This window comes from Carex rostrata, chromosome 28 (genome assembly GCF_964058835.1).
Source record: "Carex rostrata chromosome 28, lpCarRost1.2, whole genome shotgun sequence".
Lineage (NCBI taxonomy): Eukaryota > Viridiplantae > Streptophyta > Magnoliopsida > Poales > Cyperaceae > Carex > Carex rostrata.
Genome location: NC_135945.1, coordinates 2,924,778 through 2,951,341, shown reverse-complemented (window position 1 = coordinate 2,951,341; position 26,564 = coordinate 2,924,778). Strand labels below are relative to the sequence as shown.

General features: G+C 36.7%; 1 protein-coding gene and 1 long non-coding RNA gene across 5 annotated transcripts; both read right to left on the bottom strand.

Moving 5' to 3' along the window:
- Positions 1-346: 346 nt before the first annotated feature.
- LOC144545899 (hydroxycinnamoyltransferase 4-like) lies at positions 347-25,545 on the bottom strand. Of its 2 annotated transcripts, none has more exons than XR_013508622.1 (3): positions 23,552-23,998; positions 21,913-22,870; positions 347-498 (listed from the first exon to the last, which is right to left on the bottom strand). XR_013508622.1 is itself a non-coding variant. In XM_078294467.1 (3 exons), exons 1-3 carry the CDS (start codon positions 25,435-25,437, stop codon positions 21,989-21,991), a joined length of 1,272 nt encoding a protein of 423 aa, XP_078150593.1. In that variant the 5' UTR covers positions 25,438-25,545; the 3' UTR covers positions 21,930-21,988. The 2 variants fall into 2 exon arrangements, 1 of the variants encoding a protein (XP_078150593.1); XM_078294467.1 differs by lacking the exon at positions 347-498 and adding an exon at positions 25,429-25,545 and having other exon boundaries at positions 21,930-22,870; positions 23,552-23,932.
- LOC144545927 (uncharacterized) lies at positions 14,013-16,416 on the bottom strand. 3 transcript variants are annotated; one of them, XR_013508636.1, is made up of 6 exons: positions 16,086-16,416; positions 15,341-15,385; positions 15,167-15,254; positions 14,810-14,933; positions 14,364-14,445; positions 14,013-14,267 (listed from the first exon to the last, which is right to left on the bottom strand). It is a non-coding gene; the product is annotated as an uncharacterized LOC144545927 (long non-coding RNA). The 3 variants fall into 3 exon arrangements; XR_013508635.1 differs by having other exon boundaries at positions 14,810-14,881; XR_013508634.1 differs by having other exon boundaries at positions 14,810-15,254.
- Positions 25,546-26,564: the final 1,019 nt, after the last annotated feature.

Below are 26,564 nucleotides of genomic sequence, written 5' to 3'. Positions count from 1 at the left end.
CCCAAGGACAAGGAGGTTCTAATACTGGATTAATTAACGATGATTGTTTTTTCGTATATAACGGGGTCGACAGAGAACTAAGAGTAAATTATTCCATTTTTATCCCCATGGTAACAATACGCTCAACCTGTATTCAATTACATCTGTAGAATTTTTTTATTATAGAAAAAAATGAATGATTAAGGCCGTGGGCTAGAGAATAAGTACAAATAGAAGAATTCACAAGTAGTATTTGGATCCAAGCTTTCTTAAAGAAAGCCCAAAACTATAGCACTTTAGGAGACAATCATATTTAAAGACAACTCTGTATTAATCAAGAGACTCCAATTAAGTTTGGACAAACAAATCTCAACTGATGGGCTTTATTAAGAAGATGTCAACTATTACAATTTATTGACAGTCTAAATCACAACCATTCAGAACAAAAAGGACAATAAAACCAAAACAAAGGAAGAAACTCACACATTGTACTTAAAGGAAAATGCATGGCACGATAACCTTAGACATTACAGAAAGTTTGAAGACGCCAGTATATCAATTATCAAGTTTGAAGACAGTTACACAACTCCTCACGAACGACTTTCTCGAAATTTTGCATAATGGCGGAATCAAGGGACACAAAAGCTGCTAAACCAGCATCTTTTCCCGGTTCGCTAATGATGTAAACGACACTGTTTCCATTTACCTCAGCCATTGTCATCAACTGTGGAGCACCCCATCCGAAATCTGCATCGTACACTGGCATTCCAGAAAGACTAGCAATGCGCAAGTCAGATTTCGGCAGCTCTTTTACTAGGGATAATCCCTTGTCTTTAATTAGTATCCCTACTGTTACCTACTGTATCCTAAACGGCCAACAACTCCTATATATAAAAGAACTACAAAACAATATGATCACTTACTATATACAATTCATCATCAATCATTACATATATAAGATCGTCTGTATATGGATGGCATTAGTTAATTAGTTCATTATTGCCCACGATAGCAAATGAGGAATTAAATTCTTCAAGAGAATATTGCTAACTTAGAAAATCTTAAATGCAGAAGGTGAATTCATCTCAAGAGAGACTATCTTAAATTCATTGTGTTTTGAAACCCATTATTTTGCTAATTAGTTGTTTATTGTTGGCGTTGTAACCGTAAAAAATCAGTTCGTTCTTAGTTTGTACAAATTGATTTTCCATTCCGTTGTTATATATATGAGGATATATATATCTTCATTTTTATTGCTGTTAGGTAATATTTTATGTTGCATTCTTATTTTTCTTTAAATTTTAATTATTTTTAATTTGTTGGAGATAATTACTATATTAAATTATAAGAAAAATATAGGAAAGAAAGTTTTTTAGACTACGTAGAATAACATATATTTTATTCATAAAGAAAGTTTGCTTAATCATATCATCTTTTAGTGAACAAGTGCTTCTTACCATTTATTAAATTTTTAATTCCAGGATAAGGACTGACAACACCAGGTGGGGCCCACGTGGACTACTCTCACGTTCGTTGAAGAATATATAAATTGGATTGTTTGACCAAACATGTAGCTAGTGGAAAATGGTTGGCAAAACCGGAAATATATCTGCTGAACTTGTTATTCCCCGATCTCAGTCGTTGATCTTTGTTGAGATTTGCGCATGATGCTATAATAATAATCCAACATATATGCGATCCCCGCTTCATATATTTTTCTTTTCAAAATTCACGGAAGAAGTGCACAAAAATAACGTGTCGGGGCCCACATAAACAACTATCACGAACATGCAACAAGCGCAAAATATATGCATGGTTGATAATATTGGAACTTTTGGTTTGATAATTAATTAATTTGATGATGTTGACGTTGGCATCAAAAAAGAGATGAAAGAACAAGATAAGTGACTACTGACAGTCTCTAAAGTCGACGCACTATATTAATCTCTGTATTCAACACGAGCAATAATTGTTACATAGCTTAACATCTATAAAAATTCGTGATCTAATTAATTTTTAAGAACCAAAGACAACACCATAAAATTATGTTTGAGCTCTTTAATATTCTCTATATTAGGCCCAATACATACATATACTAATAGCTCACTTCATATATATAACAAAATACAAATTACACAAAACACAGACACAACAAAATAATTTGAATAATACCATAGTAGGAATAATCGGCCGATACCAATCCGGATCGGTTGATACGGATCGGTATCGGCCTACCCCGATTCGATCCTGAGCCGATCCTCACGTAGCAAATCATAAAGAAAAAAAATATATCCCGATTCTGAGCCGATACTGATCCGATACCCCGATCCCGTATAGGTATCGGCCGGGACCGATCCCGATACCAATACCGATAATTTCTACTGTGAATAATACACAAGTACCACGTACGGAGAAACAATGCAAAGTAGAAGCATGCAATAATTTTATTAATTGACACTTACTTTCATCAGCTCGATTTTTCAAAAATTTCACCACTCATGACAAGAGGGAACGTCTAATTCCAACAGCTTATCGTGGAACACCTTCTTGAATCGTTGCATGGTTGAAGAATCAAGCGCAGGAACAACTTTTATACAACCATCCTTTCCCGGTTCATTGATTATGTAGATAACATTACATACTGTACATCGTTCCCACGAATACAGTTGCGGTAAACCCCATCCAAAATCTATCTCACATATTTCCTTTGTAACAGTTCGAACAACAAGATCAGATTCGGAAGTTCCCCTCACTGAGAATTTCTTGTTCGAATTCACCTCCACAAAATCAATAAAAGATCTGATGTACTCATCAGTGAGTCCATCAATGACAGCTTTCACGGATCTACCCACATCACCCATTGGATTCGATATAATCTTCAACACTTCAGATGCCGCACAGACCCGCATTGCAGCATTTCCAAAATATGCAGTGAGCGGTGGACTTAGCCGGCTGCGTAAGTCAGCAGGAAAATAGAGACGCGATTGATTGTTGGGAGGGAATCCTTTGGCAATGCAATAGCACTTCCAGACCAGTGCAGAAACCACACAGAAGGTCGAAACACTGGTGTCCTTGTGACCCTTGCTGCATCTATTTTTGAGGTGCCCAATTTGTTCCTTTGAGAGCCTCAACACACTTAAAACACAAGAATCCGGACGATCATTTCTTTTTATTTGTTGATCAGTTGTGTAATCCGAGAAATCGAAGCTGATTTTTGGTGGAGACCGAGCCCGAAGTGGGGTGTTGTCAAAGGAGGGTGGGACGATGCTTTTTAGGTCTCCTCGGGAAATTCTACTCCAAGTTTGGTAAAAATTAGCAGAGCTCTGACCATCCATTATAATGTGATTAAGGGAAATACCTAGTACCACGCTACCACATTTTAGGTAGGTTACCTGCCAAGCAAGGAGCATGCAGCATTATGAGGGACAACTGATGAACAGATAAAGGTTTCAATAAATAAAATTCATTATCATGAATTAATCAAAATTAATTAATATTTATGATCAAATTAACTTAAGATTAATTATAATATTATCTTAAGATTAATTATAAACCTGCAGCATTATGAGGCTCGACGAATGCTCCTCTTTAGGAATAAACAACTCTATGAGCTCTGGAGTGATAGCGTTCAAGCTAGAATTGTTCAAAGACGCGCACACGTTCAACGATAAAATCACAACTGGAGGATACTCTCAACTCACTGCAAGATTAAAGAGGAAATAAACTTAACTCAAAGATAAACTTTTCATCTATTTCATAATTTTCTGTTTCTTACATTATACTTGGGGCTTTATATAGCCTCCTTACAACTCTAGAAAGTTTCTTAGATAATTAATATAACATTAACTAATATTGCTATTACCAAAATATAATAAAATCTAGAGAAACTCAAAAGACTCTTCTGGACATTCCAGAAGTTGCTACAAGACTCAAGAAAATATTTAAAACTGCTGACTAGATAACTCTTCAATGACCACGTTCTGTTCACACGCATCCATCACCTAGAGGAATCTGGAATCTGAAGAAACCCAAAACATCAAAGTTGTAGCCCATTTCACAAGCTTTTCATAGAAATTTAAATCACTAAATGTGGAGTCCGTATGAGAGAGTTATGCCCAAAATACTGGCCTGTTTTGAATCTGTCCAGAAAACTATTTCAGGAATTAATTGCAAATTGACTTGGACCTGGATCTTCCAACTGTGATCTGCTCCAGAACATGCTTCCTTGTTCATGATTACTCACTTGCAAACTTGCCATGATATGATCGCCATCATTCTCCCACGGTTGAAAAGAACTCGCCCACGAGTTCGGCTCATTTTCGCCATGGTATGGAGTAAGATCCTTCACATTGAATGTGGCTGAAACACCATAATCTCCTGGTAGCTCCACCTTGTATGCATTGTCTCCTATGCGTTGCAGAATTTTAAATGGTCCATCGCCACGATCAGTGGCGAGGCTAGGAATTCAATCAAGGGTAGGCAAGCATAACTATATAAATAGTTGTAATAAAAAAAATTAACATAAATGAACATCAAAGATTTCAACTAAGTCAAAAGTTTGTAACAAATATTTTTTACATATCAAAAAACAAGAAATATATTAATGCTACAAAATCAAGTCAATGGAGGGAGCTTTTCTCTACGGTTACTCATATTTTGCCATTGTTGCATAATTCGTTCATCATCTACCTCATCAAATAACTCACTCTCAACGTAAATAACTAAACAATAATTCAAGAATTGGTCTCCCATTGAATTCCTTACTCGGTTTTTCACATAATTCATCGCCGAAAATACCCTTTCAACACTAGCCGTAGCCACTGGCAATATCAATGCTAAGCTAGGCCCTATTTGTTATGATCTTTGTGAAGATGAATCAATTGGAAATTTAGGTGCCGTCATGTAGTATCTGTCCATTCTCTATTAACAAATTCAAAGGAAAAAAATAGAGTTAAGCAAGAGTTTAAGCAATTCTAAATTTCTAATTATCCGTGCAAATATATATATGACAGATTCAAATATAACAAATATATATATGACATCTAATTACAGGACTTTGAAGACTTTTCATATATACAGAGAGCATCAATTTATTATAACAACATGCTTTTAATACCCTGTCTAGTCTAATTTATGAAACAAAATTATACTGTGCTATATTTACAAGTAAAGAAAAAGAAAGCAGTAATCAGCTGTCTTATTTTTCAAAAATTACATGGTAAAAAACGCCCCCATTTCAGATGCGTGCCAAATTTAGCAATCAACATGGAAATCAAATTCTTGAATTGTTGATATTGACACAATTGCTAATTAATCAATTGCAAATCATAACCTTGAATTGTTGAAATTGACTCATCTGACACCACTGCACATTCTTACTAGCAAAGAAAATCAAATTGACTCATCATCCATCATCAAGTTCAGTAACCACATGGAATTCTTGCAAGTTCATTAAGACAGTAACCATAGAATTCTTGAAAGATACCTGAAGAGAGGAGACAAATAACGGAGGAGAGACGGCAGAAACGGTGGAGAGACTAAGAGAGGCCGAGCGGAGACAGTAGAGACGGCGGAGAGGAGAGTGGAGCTATCGCGTACTCGCATGGCAGAGAGAATCACAGAGAGGCGAGCGATTGAGGCGCAGGAGAGAGCAGCTGAGGCGTGAGAGACGCGCACCGGCACCGTGCGGCTGAGCAGATCCATCCTTCTTTTCCTTCGCGCAGGAGAGGCGCACAGATTCTTTCTTCTTCTTTTCCTTCGCATAGGTTTGAATTTTGGGCTGGGGTAGGCAAGATTTAGAAACTGGGGTAGGCAAGCCCATAATAAAAGCCCGGTCCAAAAAAAAAAATTATATTCCAGGGGTAGGCAAGTGCCTACCCCTGTAGAATACTGGACTCGCCACTCGCCACGATGTTTGAGTTTTGCATGACGACCAGGTGGAAACCTTTCCTTGCTCAAATGCACCCACACAAGATCACCTTCTTTGAAAATTACAGCCCTGCGGTGCTTGTTCGCTTGCCTTTCATACTTCTGATTCTGTTTTTCAATTCTCTTTCTAACTTGTTCATGCAAGTTTTTGATTGCCTTAGCTCGCTCATCTGCATCTGTACTATAACTCTGGTTGACTGGTAATGAAACAAGGACAAGAGGAGACTTTGGATTGTATCCATACACCACTTCAAATGGGCTTTTACCAGTTGTCTTGCTGCTGGACCTATTGTAAGCAAATTCAGCTTGAGGTAGAACAAGGTCCCATTGGCGTATGTTATCACCCACTAAACTTCTCAACAGATTGCCCAAACTTCGATTCACAATTTCAGTTTGTCCATCTGTCTGAGGATGATATGCTGAACTAAACTGCAGCTTTGTTCCCATCTTGCACCAAAGAGTTCTCCAGAAATGTCCAACAAACTTCGGATCTCTATCAGATGTGATGGTTTTTGGAATGCCATGCAACTTCACTATCTCCTTGAAATAAAGATCTGTTATAGTAGTGGCATCCATGGTTTTCGCACAAAGAACAAAGTGTGCCATTTTAGAGAAGCGATCAACCACCACCATGATTGAATCTTTGCTGCGTTGAGTTCGGGGTAGTCCCATAACAAAGTCCATACTCACATCTTCCCAAGGTGCAATAGGTACAGGAAGGGGGGGTGTAAAGTCCAGAATTTTGGGATTTGGTTTTCGCTAGATGACAAGTGCGGCACCTCAGAATGTCATGGTTCACATCTCTTATCATTTTTGGCCAATAGAAGCGGTCTTGGAGTAAAGCAACAGTTTTATCTCGCCCGAAATGACCACTTAATCCACCATCATGAACTTCTTTAATAATCTGCCACCGCAAAGAACAATTTGGAATGCACAATCGGTTGCCATAGAAGAGATACTCATCCTTCACCATAAACTCTTTATATGGTCCCTTTGCACATTCAATTTTCACCTTGCCAAATAACTCATCTTCAGCATACAACTCTTTGATCAATTCAAACCCCGGAACATTTACCTTCATTGTGGATAACAAGGAATGTCGTCTACTTAAAGCATCTGCCACCTGATTTGAAGCTCCACTTTTATGTTTGATGTGGAATGTGTAGCCTTGCAGAAATTCCACCCATCTTGCATGCCTCGGCTTGAGCTTGTGCTGTCCATTAATAAATTTTAGTGCCTCGTGATCGGAGTAGAGGATGAACTCCTTGGAAATGAGATAATGTCTCCAATGCCCAAGAGCGCGCACAATTGCATAAAACTCCTTGTCATATGTCGTGTAGTTCTTGCGCGAATCTGAAAGTTTCTCACTAAAGAAGGCAATAGGCCGTCCTTCTTGATTGAGAACTGCACCAATGCCTACACCAGATGCATCACATTCAAGCTCAAAAATCTTTTCAAAATTGGGCAGAGAAAGGACAGGGGCTGCTGTCATCTTCTCCTTGATGAGCTCAAAGCTGGTTTGAGCTTCCTTCGTCCATTTGAACACACCACCCTTTAAGCACTCGGTGATTGGTGAGACAAGAGTGCTGAAATCACGAATGAACTGGCGATAGAATGAGGCCAGTCCATGAAAGCTCCTTATGTCATGAATGTTGGCTGGAGTTGGCCATGAGAGAATGGCTTCAATCTTAGAAGGATCAACATGAATGCCATCAGTTGAAACCACATAGCCTAGAAACACCAAGCTGTGGGTTAGAAACTCGCACTTCTTCAGATTGACGTAGAGTTTCTGTTCAGCCAGCACTTCAAAGACTTGGCAGAGGTGCTCCAAATGCTCTGCTGCACCCGTGCTATACACGAGTATGTAATCAAAATATACCACCACAAATTTGCCAATAAAAGGCTTAAAAACCAAATTCATTAGTCTCATAAAAGTACTAGGAGCATTAGAAAGTCCGAATGGCATCACCAACCACTCAAACAATCCATCACGTGTTTTAAACGCCGTCTTCCATTCATCACCAGGTCTCATACGAATCTGATGGTACCCGCTCCTAAGATCAATCTTTGAAAACACTCTAGCTCCATTTAGTTGATCTAGCATGTCATCAAGACGAGGAATAGGAAAGCGGTACTTGATAGTGATCTTGTTTACCACTCTACTATCCACACACATGCGAAATGAACCATCTTTCTTTGGCACAAGCAAGGCTGGAACTGCACAAGGACTCATGCTTTCTCGCACCAAACCTTTGCTCAGCAACTCATCTACTTGCCGCTGCAACTCGGCATTTTCTGTTGGGTTCATTCGGTAGGCTGCCTTGTTTGGCAATACTGCACCAGGGACTAGGTCTATGCAATATTGCACACTTCTCATAGGAGGTAAACCTGCTGGAATTTCATCAGGAACAAGGTTCCGGAACTGTTCAAGTAAAGGCTCCAATAATTCTGGAATTTTCTGGCTTTCCTGCTGAACTTCTTTTACCACCAATCCAAAAGCTATTTGGGATTCCTCAAAAAGTTCAGCAAATTCAGATTTTGAGAGAATGAAATTGTTGTCCTTAAGGGTTGGTTTCGGCATCATATCCATCTTGGAAGGGCCCAAAGTAATTTTAACACCATTCATCTCAAAAGAATATGTATTCTTAAAACCGTCATGATACACCTTTCTATCAAACTGCCAAGGCCTTCCCAAAAGTAAGTGGCAAGCATCCATAGGAACTACATCACACCATACCTCATCCCGATACTTTTCACCAATAGAAAAATTTACTAAACAATGCTGGTCAACTTGCACTGATTTACCCTTTTGCAACCAAGAAAGTTTATACGGCTTTGGGTGCTTTTCAGTTTTTAGTGGCAGTTTTTGCACCATAGTTTCAGAAACAACATTCTCACAACTCCCGCTGTCAATGATAACATCACATACCTTTCCATGTGAAGTACATCGCGTATGAAAGATGTTGTTGCGAAGCCATACATCATCTTGAACTGGGCTGGAGTTTAAGGCATGTCTAATCACCAACATCTCACCCATATCTCCATAAATGACATCCTCATGTTCTGTTGGCTCATCAAAAACGGGTGGAGAATCAAATTCCACATGCTCTTCTTCTAGTGGCTCCTCAACAATGGTAAACACCCGCTGATTTGGGCATTCAAACATTATGTGACCGTACCCTTTGCAACGATAGCATTGGACAGTTTTAGATGTGGGTCTAGAAGGTCCAGCCGACACCACCTTTGCTAGAGGTTGAGTCACCTTATTTGTTGTTGGCTTGGCTGTTTGTGAATTGCTTCCCCGGTTAGTTGAATAATCACGGCTGAAAGTTCGGCTACCACCAAAGCTTGCTGATTTTCTGACTTCTTTCTCCTTGAACTGCTTTTCTACTTTTGTAGCAAGCTTAAAGACATCATGATAAGAAATAAAGGGCTGTAGAGTTACCACATCATGAATCTCCTTGCGAAGTCCACGAAGATATTGTGCAATGGTTTGCTCTTCAGGTTCTACAACACCACACTTTAGCATGAGATGGTCTAACTCTTCAGTGTAATCTGCCACCGTTTTGTCACCTTGAACAAAGCCATGTAGTTGCATAAATGCCTCTTGCAAGTAACCTTCGGGCAAAAACTTCTTCCGCAACTCTTTCACCATTTTCTCCCAAGTTCTAATTTTCTGCTTACCCTCACGGGCTCGCTTCATTTTCAGCTTCTCCCACCAAATAGATGCATGTTTCTTCAATTTGATGGCAACAATTTTCACATTCTCTTCCTCAGGGATATCTTGGTATTCAAAGACACGTTCAACCGTGTTGAGCCAATCTATGAACTCATCAGGTTGTATACGGCCTTCATACACCGGAATATCCGCCTTTAGATTAAAAGCCCGTCGAACCTGCTGGTTCCTTCAGGTGTGTCGCTGATGGGGAGCCTCTTCATCACTGGACGCCACTGTGTGGTTGTCGTGGAAGGGGTTGTATTCTTCATCATCGTCACGGTATGTTTCGCCATCTGAGCCACGATAGGAGTCATCGCGGTCTCGCCCAGAGGCCTCCACGCGCTCTAGACGCTGCTGGAGTTGTTGGACAACCTGTCTCAACTCAATGTCTCGCATGTCACGTGTCTCTTGCTCTTGTCGGTTAGTGTTGTTGCGTGTTCTAGGTCGCACCATCTTCAACTTGGCTCTGATACCAACTGATAGCGTTCAAGCTAGAATTGTTCAAAGACGCGCACACGTTCAACGATAAAATCACAACTGGAGGATACTCTCAACTCACTGCAAGATTAAAGAGGAAATAAACTTAACTCAAAGATAAACTTTTCATCTATTTCATAATTTTCTGTTTCTTACATTATACTTGGGGCTTTATATAGCCTCCTTACAACTCTAGAAAGTTTCTTAGATAATTAATATAACATTAACTAATATTGCTGTTACCAAAATATAATAAAATCTAGAGAAACTCAAAAGACTCTCCTGGACATTCCAGAAGTTGCTACAAGACTCAAGAAAATATTTAAAACTGCTGACTAGATAACTCTTCAATGACCACGTTATGTTCACACGCATCCATCACCTAGAGGAATCTGGAATCTGAAGAAACCCAAAACATCAAAGTTGTAGCCCATTTCACAAGCTTTCCACAGAAATTTAAATCACTAAATGTGGAGTCCGTATGAGAAAGTTATGCCCAAAATACTGGCCTGTTTTGAATCTGTCCAGAAAACTATTTCAGGAATTAATTGCAAATTGACTTGGACCTGGATCTTCCAACTGTGATCTGCTCCAGAACATGCTTCCTTGTTCATGATTACTCACTTGCAAACTTGCCATGATATGATCGCCATCATTTTCCCCCGGTTGAAAAGAACTCGCCCACGAGTTCGGCTCATTTTCGCCATGGTATGGAGTAAGATCCTTCACATTGAATGTGGCTGAAACACCATAATCTCCTGGTAGCTCCACCTTGTATGCATTGTCTCCTATGCGTTGCAGAATTTTAAATGGTCCATCGCCACGATCAGTGGCGAGGCTAGGAATTCAATCAAGGGTAGGCTAGAAAACTATTTCAGGAATTAATTGCAAATTGACTTAGACCTGGATCTTCCAACTGTGATCTGCTCCAGAACATGCTTCCTTGTTCATGATTACTCACTTGCAAACTTGCCATGATATGATCGCCATCATGGAGACATTGGCTCGAATTGGATGCTATCTGCGGTGCGGTCCAACCGGGCTACCATAAAGAGTACTCCCTCAGGATTGCAAACTATCTGATCACCCACCTGGCGTCCAGCGAGAGGGTAGAATAGCACGAGTGCTTTGGCGAGAGAAGACTTCAAGAGCTCAGTAGAGAAGAAGTCATTGGCACCACGGGTGTTTTTGTACAGATATAAGGTGTAGTTGAGAGTGCGGGGCAAATGGCGGTGCATCTTTGACAGCATCATTGCCTCCCTCGGCGTGTTCTCGGATGGAACCACCAAGCTCGACTCTAATATTTCCACCGTCCTTGGCTCCATTACTCTCTTAATTTGGTCTTCTCTGGTTGCTAGTTTCAGATCGATTTGTTTTGAGTGCTTGTGAGAGTCCCCATTTATGGGATGTGGAGAGAGGATGCAATATAATTTTAGATTCGGATCAATTTGTGATCTCTGATTTTAATTAAAAAGCACATAAAGTATTGATTCGAACAGTATGTTACCATTCCAACTATTGTTATCCCTACTGTTCTTTTACCATATTTTTCTATTTACAACTCTTCTAGGTACAATTATTGCCTATACGGTGAACAACTCCTTGTATATAAAAAAACTACAAAAATGATTACTTTCAATTCATGATAACCAATCATTACATATTTAATATAGTCTATTTTTTTTTTATTAAAGTGGGAAACCCACCTGTTTCATATTGAAATAAAAGCTGTTCAATCAATAGAAGCAACTAGACAACAACCAACTAGACATCCATAGCAATGTCTAGAGGTACCTAAAATAGAGCTCAAGAGTTCAGCTAGGTAAAGTGATTATTTCAAAACAACTACATCATCAATTAAGACAATCACTGAGAGCAAGTGAACAAACAACTACATTAGAGGGATTAGCAAAAGAAGAAGATCCAGAATCAGGGAAAGGCAGAGTCAGTAAGCCAGCATCATAGACCTCTTATTTCTGCTCTTTCCCTCAGGTAGTCAGAGAGGTTTAACCCCTCTAATCCAAGTGTCGGATCCTCCTCTGACTCCACAAGGGAACTTACCTCTTCGGGGTTATCTGAATCTGATATAGTCAAATTGCCTACCTGATCAAACGTAGAGATATAATATTAAGGTAAAATTAAGGTTAGAGATATAATATACTGCTTATCAGGTTGAGCTTGCACAAAATCATAGTAAATAAAAAAATAAATTTTTAACCATCTGACCACATAAAAAAAATTATTATTGTGAGTGCTGATTTTGATAAAGGAAAAAAAATCGTTAATATATATTTGAATTAAAACATATGTATTGCTATAATATTAAAGTACCTCATTAATAGATTAATAAATTAAACAAATTATTAAAAATATCAGAAAACGTAAATTAAATTTATGGTCGTTTCTAACATCAGATAATAGGTATTTATTAATCAAATATAGTTATTATGTTAATAAGGCTATCGTCTAAGCATAAGTGTTATTTTTTTGTAAGACTGAGAGATAAGAAATTAAGAAAACATATTATATTGCAATTTTATTTTTCTGATTACAAGTCTCTATTTATACTTGCAAGACAATAAAAAGCCGTTACAACACACTATTTCATATCCTATTAATTACAAGGCACTACATCATATTCTATTAATAATAGCATTATTCCCTACAAATTTGCCGTTATATAATTATATATTAGAAAATAAATTTGAATATATTTCTATATTTCAACAATAAGACTAAATTATTTGAAAAGCTTGTACACATACGAAAGCTCTGAGCAACCCATTAATCATTGATGATAATGAAACTTTGTGCCCTCCTGTCATGCATATAAGTAATTATCCCTTAAGAGTTAAGACTAATAAATAAATGAAACATGCGATCCATGCAGCTGCTTCATTTGCGTTTTAAAATTCAAGTGGTGGTGCCCCCGTGAACTACTATGACGTTCCTTGAAGAATATATTAATTCTTTTTTGTTTTGGAAAATGGATATATTAACTATGTTTAGGGTGTACTAAAAAAAAAAAAAACTAATAATTTGATCCTTCAATTTCTAAGAATTACATCATACGTCTACAGAAGATCCTCCACTGGATTTATTATATATATTCAACAGATTCTTTTTACCCACTTCATTATTTTTTCCCATACCCTTTTATGATGTTCAACTATTATTTTTTTACACTCTTTTTTTTTTACCCTCCATATTATCTATTATACAGAACAAGTACATTTTAATATTTTTTATTTATTTTTCTGCCCATTTAAAAATGAAGAAATTGTAATTATATATTTTACTACTTTAATAAAGATATACGTTGTAAATACCCAAACATGATCGTTCGAGTAGAAAATTTGTAAATTTAATATTACAATACAACACAACATAGATAAAAACGAATTGGTAGTGCTCCAAGCGATACTAATATGATACTAATATATGTGAAAAACTGAAATTAGAATCATAATTTAACTAATTCTGATCCAGGCGATACTAATACGAAACTAATCTAGATCGGTTAAACAACCGATCCTAAAAGTTTGAATTAGAATTAGTTATTTGTAAAAACCGATCCAGATTAGTACTATTAGGATCGGTTATTTTAAACAACCAATCCTAATGGGTGTTAATCTGGATCGGTTGTTTAAAATAACCGATCCTAATAGTACTAATTAGGATCAGTTATTTGAAACAACCGATCCTAATTTCTTTTTTTTTTTGCAGAATTAGGATCATTTATTTTAAACAACTGATTCTAATTTATTTATTTTTTGCAGAACTAATATTTTGTGAATCCAGATATAATGCATTACGTATTATAACAAGAAATTTAAATCCAAAAAATTTAATATTACATATCAAGATAAAAAGATATTACTCAGGATCATTATCAAAGAAACCACCAATATTTCATAGCACAACCATAAAAAATCGCTTAGCAACGGATATTAGGCAATAAATGATCATCCATAAAAAATGTTTAAAAAGATTTACATATTATAACAAAAAAAAGCAAATATCATAAATCTTAGAACGAGGGATTCCTCACTCCATACTAGCAATTAATCAGATTCACTGTCCCTGTTTACGTACTAGTGATACGGTTTCAACAAGCACCAACTAGTTTCAAGTACCGACTAATCCTTATGCGCGAGTACCACATCTAGCAGTGAAAAAATAAACCAATTACCACATCAAATTATCATATAAATAAACCAATTACCACATTTAGCAGTGAAAAAATTAAGAAGTCACTCACATTCATCGCTTCAAGCCATTTGTGGAGACCTTAAAAATTAAGAAGTCACTCACATTCATCGCTTCGAGCCATTTGTGGAGACCTTAAAAGAAAATTGACATCAGAATATCACTTTGGACAAAGCTTTACAATATATGATCTCAACAGTGCTGGTCTGGTCAGTTCTGAATATTAGTCGGCTCTTTATCTCGACAGAAATATTATTTTGTTTAAAATTAGGGCCTCCTGTATGGTACAATTCAAGCTGGCCCATTCACGGTTCCATTTGATTTTGCGCAGGTTCTTGGTTTAGATATCAACCTTTATAAGCATGAAACCAAGGTCATCATGGTTAAAAATTAAAACATTAATTGCATACCTAGAATCCTACTTCAGACTTTGCATTGGAGTCTACAATAATTCTTTTTCAGAAGAAAGTATATGATCGTGAAAAGAAAACCAAGTACCAGAAATGCCCTGACCACTGGCAGCATGAGCAAGCATAGTTTCCCATTCGCATGGATGAAGGTTTAGCCTAGCTACAAAACCCCAAAAATACTGAAATAAATCATGGATGAAGGTTTCATTGTCCTGGAAATTTAGAAAGCAATACCACTCAATCTGGAGCTGTAAATTGATATGTGCAAAAAAGAGAAGACAGCTTTCATAAATGTCTAAATTGCCCTTTACATGTGCAGAATTGATGAAACAGGCAGCTACATAAATTGTGACATAAGTAAAACTTAAAGACTCTCACACAGCTAAGTACAAACCATATTTCATTGATTAAGGAATATCATGTTGAGCACCGAAGGAGAGCTTACCTTGTCAAGAGAAAGCAGAGATTGCAAATTTGGTTTATTAGGTTTGTCCTTGTCAGTACCTTGCTCTTAGGTTGGCAGATAGGCTTGACTACATAAAGAAAACTAAGATAGGCTTGACTACATAAACAAAACTATAAGAAGTTGATAGTAAAAAACTTGAAAATATTAAGTGACCTGATTTGGAATGGCATAGAGATAGCATGATCTCCCTCTTGAACACTGACACAAATCAACATGATGTAAGAAATAACATGTGCAATAATTTGGGTAAATTTTGCAATAACATGTGCAAATTGCCACCTTACCCTAAAAAAAAATTTGGGTAAATCTTTTTCTCTATCTAAAAGGAAATATTATAGCATGCTGGCTAGTACTCGTACATATTAGTCTCAGCATGGCAAATTATGAAAAATTGACTTCATAAGCATCAGTATCATGCCATAATACAATTTTATCAGTAAAAATATGCTACTATCAGTGAGCCTCTTTAATTTCATTTTCCTTAAGATATTTGTTGTTTAAATGTGCAATTGAAGTATATTGAAACTGAATTATGTTCCAACTTTCACGGAATGAGAGTTCAAGCAAAGACGGTTTTCATTGAGCCTATCCTGAATTGGTAGTTATTTTCATCATACCAGTTACAACAGATCCGATATTGTAAATAATTTACCAAATAAAATCGTAATAATTTTAAAAAATTAAAACAGAATATAATCCTTGGTGAACCCAATTGTCCCAATTTCTGCACATTTCCCATTTAAACGAACTACATCAATATACTATTATGCGTGGAAATGAAAACTGAAGACTGAAACCTTTGGGTACATGGCAAATTCAAAGTCTAAACAATATCTAATAAACAGAATTAGCAACTAGGGTTAACAAGAAATTTCGATATTCAGAGAAGGGGATTTACCAGAGGCGGCTAGGGTTAGTGGGCACAGGCAGCGGCATGGCCATTCTCTTTGTGCAGGCGCAAGCGGAGTAGAAGGGAGGCGCAAGCCGAGCGGGCACAGGTGGATTTTTTTTTATTTACCGTAGAGGCGGCCGGCTAGGGTTAGCGGTAGCGGCTGGCACAGGTTGATAGGCATGCTGAGCGACTGGTGGAGCGGTCGTGCGGAGGCGGGGCTGACGGAGCAGAGGCGGGGGTTCTTCCCTTCGCACAACGTAGGTGCAGGTGGAGCTCTCCTCGAGCAGGATTTTTTTCCCTTTTCTTTTCCTTTGCGTAGGAGCTAAATACAGAGGGAGAGAAAGAGAGAGAGAGAGGCCGGGATGAAACTCAAATTTTTTAGCTAAGTACAGAGGCGCAAAACAGAATAAACCCTAGCGCCAAATAAACTATTAGGATCGCTTAATTATTAATAACTGATCCTAATATTAATAGAATCGGTTATTTTAAAGAACCAATCCTAATTTGACACCATTGGGGCTGTACGGCAACACATGGTGGATTAAATAATAATCCGCGCTAAGGAGGGGTTGTTCGGTAAGCTAAAAGAAGGGGCAAAGGATTAAGATAGCTAAAGGAAGCTAAAAGAAGGGGGGAGGTGCCTTAAGGAAGGGGCAAGGGATTAAGATCCGGGCAAAAGGAGGCTAAAGGAGGTTATCTTAATTCGAGCTAAGGAACCTGTGTTCAGCAAGATTAAGCGGCTAAGGAAGCTAAAGGAGTCTCCTTTAGCATTAAGGAGGCTTAAGAAGACCCTTGCCGAACGGCACCATTAGGATCGGTTGTTTATAATATAATAACCGATCCTAATAGTATTGGGATCAGTTATTATAAATAACCGATCCTAATATATGCACCATTAGGATCGGTTGTTTATAATAACCGATCCTAATACTATTGGGATCGGTTATTATAAACAACCGATCCTAATGGTGTATATATTACGATCGGTTCACTAAAAATTCCAATCTGAATAGTTTTTAGGATTGGTTTTTTTGAAAAAATCGATCCAGGTAGGTATTAGTATCGGAGGTTTAATATAAGCAATCCAGATAGGCCGATCCTAATTCCAGTTTTTCCACTAGTGTAAGCATCCGTTTCGGTTGCTTTTACATACAGATAATCACCATGAGCACTTGGCAATGTAACATTTAAGTGCATATATATATATATATATATATATATATATATATATATATATATATATATATATATTAAAATAGTAAAAAATAGCGATTTTCGAACCATCTTAATAAATAGTAAAAAAACTCCAAAAAATGTAAAATTTGGTCTCCAAGCACATTTTAATATAGATTAAACATCTAATGGTTTGGATCGGCATTTGGACTTCGAAACTAGAGATATAAGCGCGAATTAAAACAGCCCGTTTAATTCGCGAAGTAGCATAGCCTTACTCAGATATATATATATATATATATGACCAAAGCTAGGGTGTGATGTGCTCACCTAGAGAGTTTGGTGAGCACAATTCCAAAAATATATCGGATCGACTTCAAACGCCGAATCCAAATAGTTGAAATCCATGTATTTCATGAGTAATGCATTTACATGCAAATTTTTGAAAGTTTTGAACTTATTTGCTACAAGGACAAGTAGTCAAAGAAATTAATTTTTTTATAAGTTATTTTATATAGTCAATTTTTATCATTTATTTGTGTTGTACCCTAAAATATTGCTAATTACATATACAGGAAATTGGCGATATTAAGAATGCTTGGAAAATGCCAAATATGCGTGAAGGCTCTCCAAGATGAATGAAAATGGAATATTAAGATTCATGATAATGCTCTACATATCAAATCATGAATTTTGATATGTTGTACAGATTCTGACTCAAAATGGTTGAAGAGTTATGAATTTTCAAAGGTTTGGTGACATGGCAGCCTTTGGTTGGTGCCACATAGCTCTGGGTACCCATAGCATTTACCCTAATCCCTCTGTGTGCAAATTGGAGCGCCAGAATATAACCTTACACCCTGGGCCCACCAGTCACCCTCTTCAGACTATTTTCGCTGGAGCCCAGAGATGGGTGAACTCGGTGTGCCAAAAGATAGCGTGTGAACCGAGTTGTCAGTGGTTTGGTCTGTCATACACTGGGACCAAGCAAATTAACCTGAGGCGGATTAATGCCTCAGCGCTCTTGATCCCTTCAAACGATATACACTCAGTGCTCTATACACCATGCTCAAGTCTATACATGGCTCACCATGAGCTGAGCGTAAGCAAGACTCAAAGAAGGAAAATACAGAACAGTGCAGAGATGGACCCTACCTGTCAGCCTCTCCCTCTTTCCTTCTTCCTTCTCTCCTAGTTGCCGGCGACGGAGAAGATCAAATTGGACGAAACCAATGCTAAAGGAGATAAATTGAGAATACAATGGCACTCCTCACCCATGTGCGATACTCTTTGAGCAGTCAATTCGAGAGAAATGATTCTGGATAACTCGAACCCAAATACCCGAGTTATAAGGGTTTTTAAAATTGAATAAGAAACTGATGTAATCATTAAATGCCCCTAAAATTACCTGTATGCAATTTCTCGTGAACTTAGTTTGCTATTAAAATCATAATAAATGCATTGAAACTGAATTAATCCCATGTCTAAACAGCACTTACAGGATCATAGTTGTGTTGCTGGTAATGAGGCATATTAAGTACAAATGTCAGTGTCCCTTTATAAATTTTAGATGTCACAAACTAATTAATTTCTAACTCAGATGTACTGTCCAAGTATCATTAAACGCCCCTGAAATTCCCTCTATGTCAGTTTCCCACAAATATAGTTTGCAATAAAAATCATAATAAGTGCCGTGAAACCAACATAATCCCATGTGTCAGTGTCCGTTTAAAAATTTTAGACGTCGCAAATTAATTAATTTCTAAATCAGATGTAGAGTCCAATTACCAGTAAATCCCAGTAAAATTTCCTCTATGTTAGTTTCCCGCAAATATAGTTTGTGATAAAAAGCATAATAAATGTTGTGAAACCGTTAATCCCATGTCTGAACAGCACTTATGAGACCGCAGTTGTGTTTCTGGTAATGAGACATATTATGTACAAGTGTCAGTGCTGCGAACAATTAATTTCAAAATCACATATAGAGTCCAAGTACCATTAAACGCTCCTGAAATTGACTTGATGTCAGTTTCCGTGAATATAGTTTGCGAAAAAATCACAATAAATGCTTAGAAACCGACTTAATCATAATAAGTGCCTTAAAACCAACTTAATCCCATGTCTGAACAGCACTTATGGGACAGTAATTGTGTTTCTAGTAATGAGGCATATTAAGTACAGATAATCAGTGTCACTTCAAAAAATTTAGATGTTGCATACTAATTAATTTCTAAATATAATGTAGAGTCCAAGTATCATTAAACGCCCCTGGAATTGCCTCTTTGTCAGTTTCCCGCAAAAAATAAGTGCTGAACAGCACTTACAGGATAGCAGTTGTGTTGCTGGTACTGAGGCATAATACACCCACAGATGCAAAACCTAGAACCTAAGGTGTGCTACCTAGGTGTGAAAAGAGGTAAATGGGGAGAATTTCTATCTTTATTTCTTCTAAATTTGTTCCCATTCAATTTGGGGGTAAGAAATTTAACCTCCTCCTTCCCAATTCCTTCCTCAGCTGATGAATGCTATGGATGCTAGCACACTCAGCTGCTCTCATTCTATCACCTAACTAGAAAGAATCCATCTTCAACTCAGAAATTGGATATGAATCCTCGCAACCACAATACATATGCAAATTCGCAAATTAACTACAGATATCAGTGTCAGACTAGATTGAAGAGACACTAATATAGAAACTAATTAAGTACGCTGATATGAGACAAATTAAGTACAGAAATCAGTGTCCCTTCAAAAAATATTACTACAGATATCAGTGTCAGACTAGATTGAAGGGACACTGATATAGAAACTAAGTACACCGATATGAGACAAATTAAGTACATAAATCAGTGTCCCTTCCAAAAATATTACTACAGATATTAGTGTCAGACTAGTCATGTGCCTTTGTGGGCCCACATCACCAACATTGCCCAACCAAAGAGGACAGATATTTGTTCCTTCTTTAATTGTTCTTTTGTAGATTAATCTGTGTTGCAATCCGTGTGAAAGATATAACATTTATAGAGAACTGTATGTCTCACGAACTGTTATACGGCTAAAACTGTAGAAATAATTTCCAACCAAACATAACAGCTGTTTCTTTAATTATTGCTTTTTTTTGTTCTTGACCTTGTTAATTTTAAAAATTACAAAAGCTTGGTAAAAAGAGCTTATTATGTTTTTCTTTTACGCATTTGTTCGCCAATATAGATGGCAGGCTAGCTAGTGTAAATTTATTTCAAAATATTGGTATAATATAGTTGATTTATTTTGTTAATGTTAGTTGCAAAATATATGGTAGCTATTATTTTACTTTTATGGTGCACTAAATAAATATTTTTTTCCTTATCGATATTCTTATCTTATTAAATTTAAATCTACTAATTAAAACTTGATCGTTTACAATTTACAGATGTGTGATATTTATAATATAATACTCCAACTTATATATTCGTTATTAATTCTTCAATAAACAATCATTCATTTGTATAATTTTTACAATATAATTATAAGTAATTTAACAAATAGTATTTTTCTAATGAGAAATATATCTTGAAATTTGTATCCATAACATATAAAAAAGAATAATTATATGAATCCCCCCACTCCCATCTCCCCATCATCTCCCATCTCTTAAACATATTTAGAGGTGGTTTTTTTTTCAATGTCATCCACATTTTTCACGATTTATGAGGAATTTTGCGAATCTAAAACCACGAACGTATTCTACGTAATTTTATCTTTCAAATGAGATCTATGATAACATACTTTCGAGCTCATCATCACACAATTATTTATACATCATCGTGCAAGTATTTATACCTATACTTGTAAGTATTTATCCCCAATCGTAAACCTCGCATCTCCGCATCATCACCTCATCTCTTAAACATATTTTAACTTCCATAAACTTAACTAACTACTTTAACTAAATTGATTTAAAACACTGTGGTCTTTCAAGTTTAATTAAATTCATAGATATAAATATTTGAAAGATAATAAATTAATGGATCCTGATAACAATCTTGATAATAAATATTTGAAAGATAATTTATTTACAAAGACCTAAATTACTTTAACTCCAACAAAAAAAAAACCTAGTAGTTACAGTACACAACATGGATGGAGTACACAATGACTATCCTGAATCTCCCCCTCTAGGCTTAATGAACCCATAATGATACGTCCATCGTTGCTTCATAAATGAGACGAGGAGGTTCTAATACTGGATTAATTAACGATGATTGTTTTTTCGTATATATATAACAGGGTCGACAGAGAACTGTTACAGAAACTAAGAGAGTAAATTGTTCCATTTTTATCCCCATAGTAACAATACGCTCAACCTTTATTCAATTACATCTGTAGATTCTTTTTATTATAGAAAAAAATGAATGATTAAGGCCGTGGCTAGAGAATAAGTACAAATAGAACAATGCACATTAACAGACAATCATATTTCTAAGGTATTAATCAAGAGACTCCAATTAAGTTTGGAAAAACAAATCTCAACTGATGGGCTTTATTAAGAATATGTCAACTATTATAATTTATTGACATTCTAAATCACAACCATTCAGAACAAAAAGGACAATAAAACCAAAACAAAGGAAGAAACTCACACATTGTACTTAAAAGGAAAATGCATGGCACGATAAACCTTAGAAATTACAGAAAGTTCTCCATAATTTTGACAAATTTATATTCAGTACTAGACGGCACCAGTATATCAATTATCAAGTTTGAAGACTGTTGCACAACTCCTCACGAACGACCTTCTCGAACTTTTGCATAATGGTGGAATCAAGGGACACAAAAGCTGCTAAACCACCATCTTTTCCCGGTTCGCTAATGATGTAAACAACACTGTTTCCATTTACCTCAGCCATTGTCATCAACTGTGGAGCACCCCATCCGAAATCTGCATCGTACACTGGCATTCCAGAAAGACTAGCAATGCGCAAGTCAGATTTTGGCAGCTCTTTTACTAGGGATAATCCCTTGTCTTTAATTACCTCCACGTAGTCAATGAAGGATCTAATGTACTCATCCGTAATCCCATCAATAGCAGCTTTCACTGTGTTAGCTACAATTTGAATTGGGTTGGATATGATTTTGGATACTTGAGCAATTGCAGACCTTCTGATGACAGCATTACCAAAGAACTTCTCCGGAAGTGGCGGGTGTACACGATTACGTATGTCTCCACTAAATAAGAGGCGTGTCTCAGTGCCGGGAGGAAGTTCTCGGGCAATGCAGTAGCACTTCCAAAAAAGTGCAGCAACAACACAGAAGGTGGAAACTCTCTCTTCTTTGCACTGAGATTTTAGGGAGCTAACTTCTTTGTTTGAGAGGTTGAACTTGGATGTAACACGAGACATGGGGGTCGATGGATGCTTTAATTGAGCATTTTCGTACTCGGGATGATCAAAGGTGATAGATGGTGGAGAACGAGCAACAAGTGGGGTGTTGTCAAAGGAGGGAATTATCATGCTATCAAGGTCACCTCGTGCAATGCTAGCCCATGTCTGGAAAAAGTGGAAAGCGCTTTGACCATCAACTAAGACATGATTAGTTGCACTTCCTAGCACCACTCCTCCACATTTGAGATATGTTACCTGCAAACAATAGCACCGATATTTCAAATTAAGAACATGACATAGTCTAGCCTGTCATGGTGTTGAAATAGATACTCATATTTAGAAAAATAGAGAAGGTTCATGAGAGGGTTAAATTAGGGGTGTCAATGGGTACGATACGGGTCAGGTGGAATAATACTAATAATATAAAATTAGTTTACTCATACCTGCCTTTACCCATTAAATATTACATTATCCTTACCCTATCCTTTAACCATTAAGATAACGGATAACGAACCGAATAACAATAGATACTGAATAAATTGGTAGTATATACGATTAATTCCAAAAATATAACAAATAAATATACATATTAAATACGTCATGTACCTGAAATTACAAAATATAAATAAATTATATTTATCTCATTATTTTAAAATATGGAAACTATTAAATAAATAAAATAATAATATGTTGTATATAAAAAGTTCGTCATAATTTACTAAGATATCTCTCTAGATCTTCGGTTAGTTTGATTTGGGTCTTTTGAATTTTCTATTATTTATTGATGAAGGTGAGGGGCGGGGCATTGCAGGCGAGGCGTGAGACAAGGCAACCATAGATGAAGAAATTTTCTAAGATTATGTAAGAGAGAGAGTGAACTAAATGATGTACCTATATGCTTGTATTTATAGTAAAAAGTTTATGTTTCAAATTAACCTGAAGCATTAACATAAGAGTTGGTGATGCCGCACTTGGAACAAATAGTCTTCTCAGCTCAGGCGAAGGCTGGAAATCGATGTCATCAGAACTGTGCTCCGACCGAGCCACGACAAAGAGTGCTCCTTCAGCATTACAATCAATCACTCTACGATTGCCTTCACCGATCATAAACCGGCCAGCGAGGGGGTAGAAGTACACCAGTGTTTTGGCCAATGCAGTCTTCAAGACCTCAATTGAGAAGAAGTCCCTGGTTTCATTATTCCTATAGTGATATACAGTGCACGTGTGTGCAATTGGTGCAACATGGTCGAAATTTGATAACCCAATCTTCCCTTTAGGGGTCTCTTCAGTGGGAACAACTAAGGTCGACTCTATTACCTCCACCATTTTCTACAAAGCATGCACTAGCAATTAAGTTTAGTGTGTCAATTCTCAAGCAGAGAGAAGTGCAGTTGTGTGTTTATAGGAGGGTTTTTATATATATCAAATGTAATCTCTTGTGAAAAGTTGTGATTAATAATCGATCTTAATTTGCATCATATCATTAATTGGGCATGCATGTGGGAATCAGCATTTAATAATCGATCTTAATTTGCATCGATCATATCATTAATTGGGCATGTGGGATCGATTATTAAATGCTGAACAGTCCGTATATGGGATCCCACATGCAATAGTCCGTAAAGTGCAAAATGCAATTTTTATTATTTCATTTGTATGGTGCCAAGTGAATCCAGGGAGGTAGGTGATACAAATATTTTGTGCTGGGAGAGATAGTTTGCTCTCCAGGGGGATCAGCTCCCATTGTCTGTGTCAGTGTTATGTTTTGTTTATTAATGAAACTGGGCCTCGGCTTTTAAACCAAAAAAAAAAAAAAAAGTGAATCCAGGGACCAAATTAGGAGGCTAGGTGTATTCAGCATTTAATAATGGATCCCACATGCCCAATTAATGATATGCTGCAAAGACGGTCCATTTTTTTTTTTTTTTTTTTTTGGCGACACCGAATTTTAGATCTCCACTTACACTCTGTTTTGGTGACAATGGATTACATCCTACATTTTCAAAGTCCAAATAGTTGATCCAAACTGTTCAACATGATAGATATATTAAAATGTCCTTGCAGATCAAATTTTATATTTTTCTGATTTTTTTTTACTATTTATTAAGATGAGTACAAAAATTCAATGGTCCGAAAATAACGATTTTGTAAAAACTTAATAAATAGTAAAAAAATTCCAAAAAATGTAGACTTTGATCTGCAACCGCAGTTTAATATATCCATCACATTGAACAGCTTGAATCGACTATTTCGACTTTGAAAATTTTGAAAATGTAAGATATAATTCAGTGTCACCAAAAAATGATGTAAGTGGATCCCTCCTCATATATATATAGAGAAAAAGACAAAAATAGCTACTTGTACCATCAAATTTAATTGAATTTTTATTTTTTTTAAGTTTTTATATTGTTTGTAACATTACAAAATATATATCATCTTGTCCATGTAGCAACGCAATACAAAACATACATGTACAAGAATTGGGTTGTATCCGCGAGGGAATACTGATAGTATCCCTCGTGGATTTTATCCCATTCTTGTAGTATATATGTATTTGCGAAATTCAATAGTTTGTACCATCAAGAACCCTTAAACCAAAAATTAAACCTTTAATCTGGAACATAAATAGTTCACCATTAGAGTAAATTAGAAAAATCATCGTTTAACACATACTCAGCTTCTTCATATATTAAACTTGTAACATTCCTGTAGTGATATACACAGGTGGTGCAACATGGTCGAAGTTTGATAACCCAGGCTTCCCTCTAGGGGCCTCTTCAGAGGGAACCACCAAGGTCGACTCCATTAATTACCTCCACCATTTTATTAATCTCTTGCTTCTCTACAAAGCATGCACTAGTAATTAAGCTTAGTGTGTCAATTCTCAAGCAGAGAGCGGGGCAGTTGTGGGTACCCCTTATCTTTATAATCTTGTAAAGCAAAAAGCCGGCCAGTGGGTCACCTACTCGTAGGGGTGGCAACGAGCTGTTAAAGAGCGAGCTAGGCCACACTCGTACTCGGCTTGTTAGTGTATCAAGCTGAGCGAGCGAGTCTAGATTTTAGGTCCCGAGCTAAAACTATTGCTCAAGACCGACTCGTGACTTGTCTGAGCGAGCCGAGCTAGCTCGTTATTAGCTTGGCAGATTTATAAATTTGTATATTTTATTTCCTGCTATATCTTAAATTTTCATAACACATCTTATCAATTATGGCTAAAACAAAATAATATTTATATGACTAATTACTGAGGAATGCTCTTAATTCAATTGTAATTAAGCAAATCAACTACTATAAATTAAGTTTACAACTAAATTCATACATACAAACGTCACACCCCGCGGCCACGGGATACGACAGTCTCCCGCCGTAAGCATACAACGCCGTGTATACTTACAAGGCTACTCAATTTATACTTAACAATTCAAAACTAAATAATATAAACCAAGTTTATATATACACAAATCAGAGTATACAGTCTGGTCAGAGTATAATACAACAAAAGTATCTCATCCGGATACCAACCATGAGGCCTACCCTAAAACTATACATCGAAACATATCTAGGGTTATCAAGTGGTAAGCTACTAAGGCCTACTACTCTCGTGCCTCTCCGGAATCAGTCGCACCAGTACCTGTAAAGTAACCCAAAGGGTGGGGATGAGAATAAATTCTCAGTGTGAATTTGCCACAGTTTGAATTATTGGACTTGCAATCAAACTCCATATTCAAAAATGAAACCCAAACAATAACAATGCAAACAGATATATATATATATATAATCATAAATAACAGAATGCCAGTGCTCGACAACAATTTATCAACCTGAAACACAGTTCACGGAATTTCCAAGATGAATTTCAAACACAACATATATTTGGCTTAACTCGACTCATTATGGCTTGTAGCAATTACAGATGTTCTTTCGAGCTGGACCCTTTATCAAACCCACA

Excerpts from the sequence above, each read along its gene's own strand:
- LOC144545899 (XM_078294467.1), bottom strand. Across the intron at positions 22,871-23,551 it reads CTCTTATGTTAATGCTTCAG|GTAACATATCTCAAATGTGG; the intron begins GTTAATTTGAAA and ends TATTGTTTGCAG.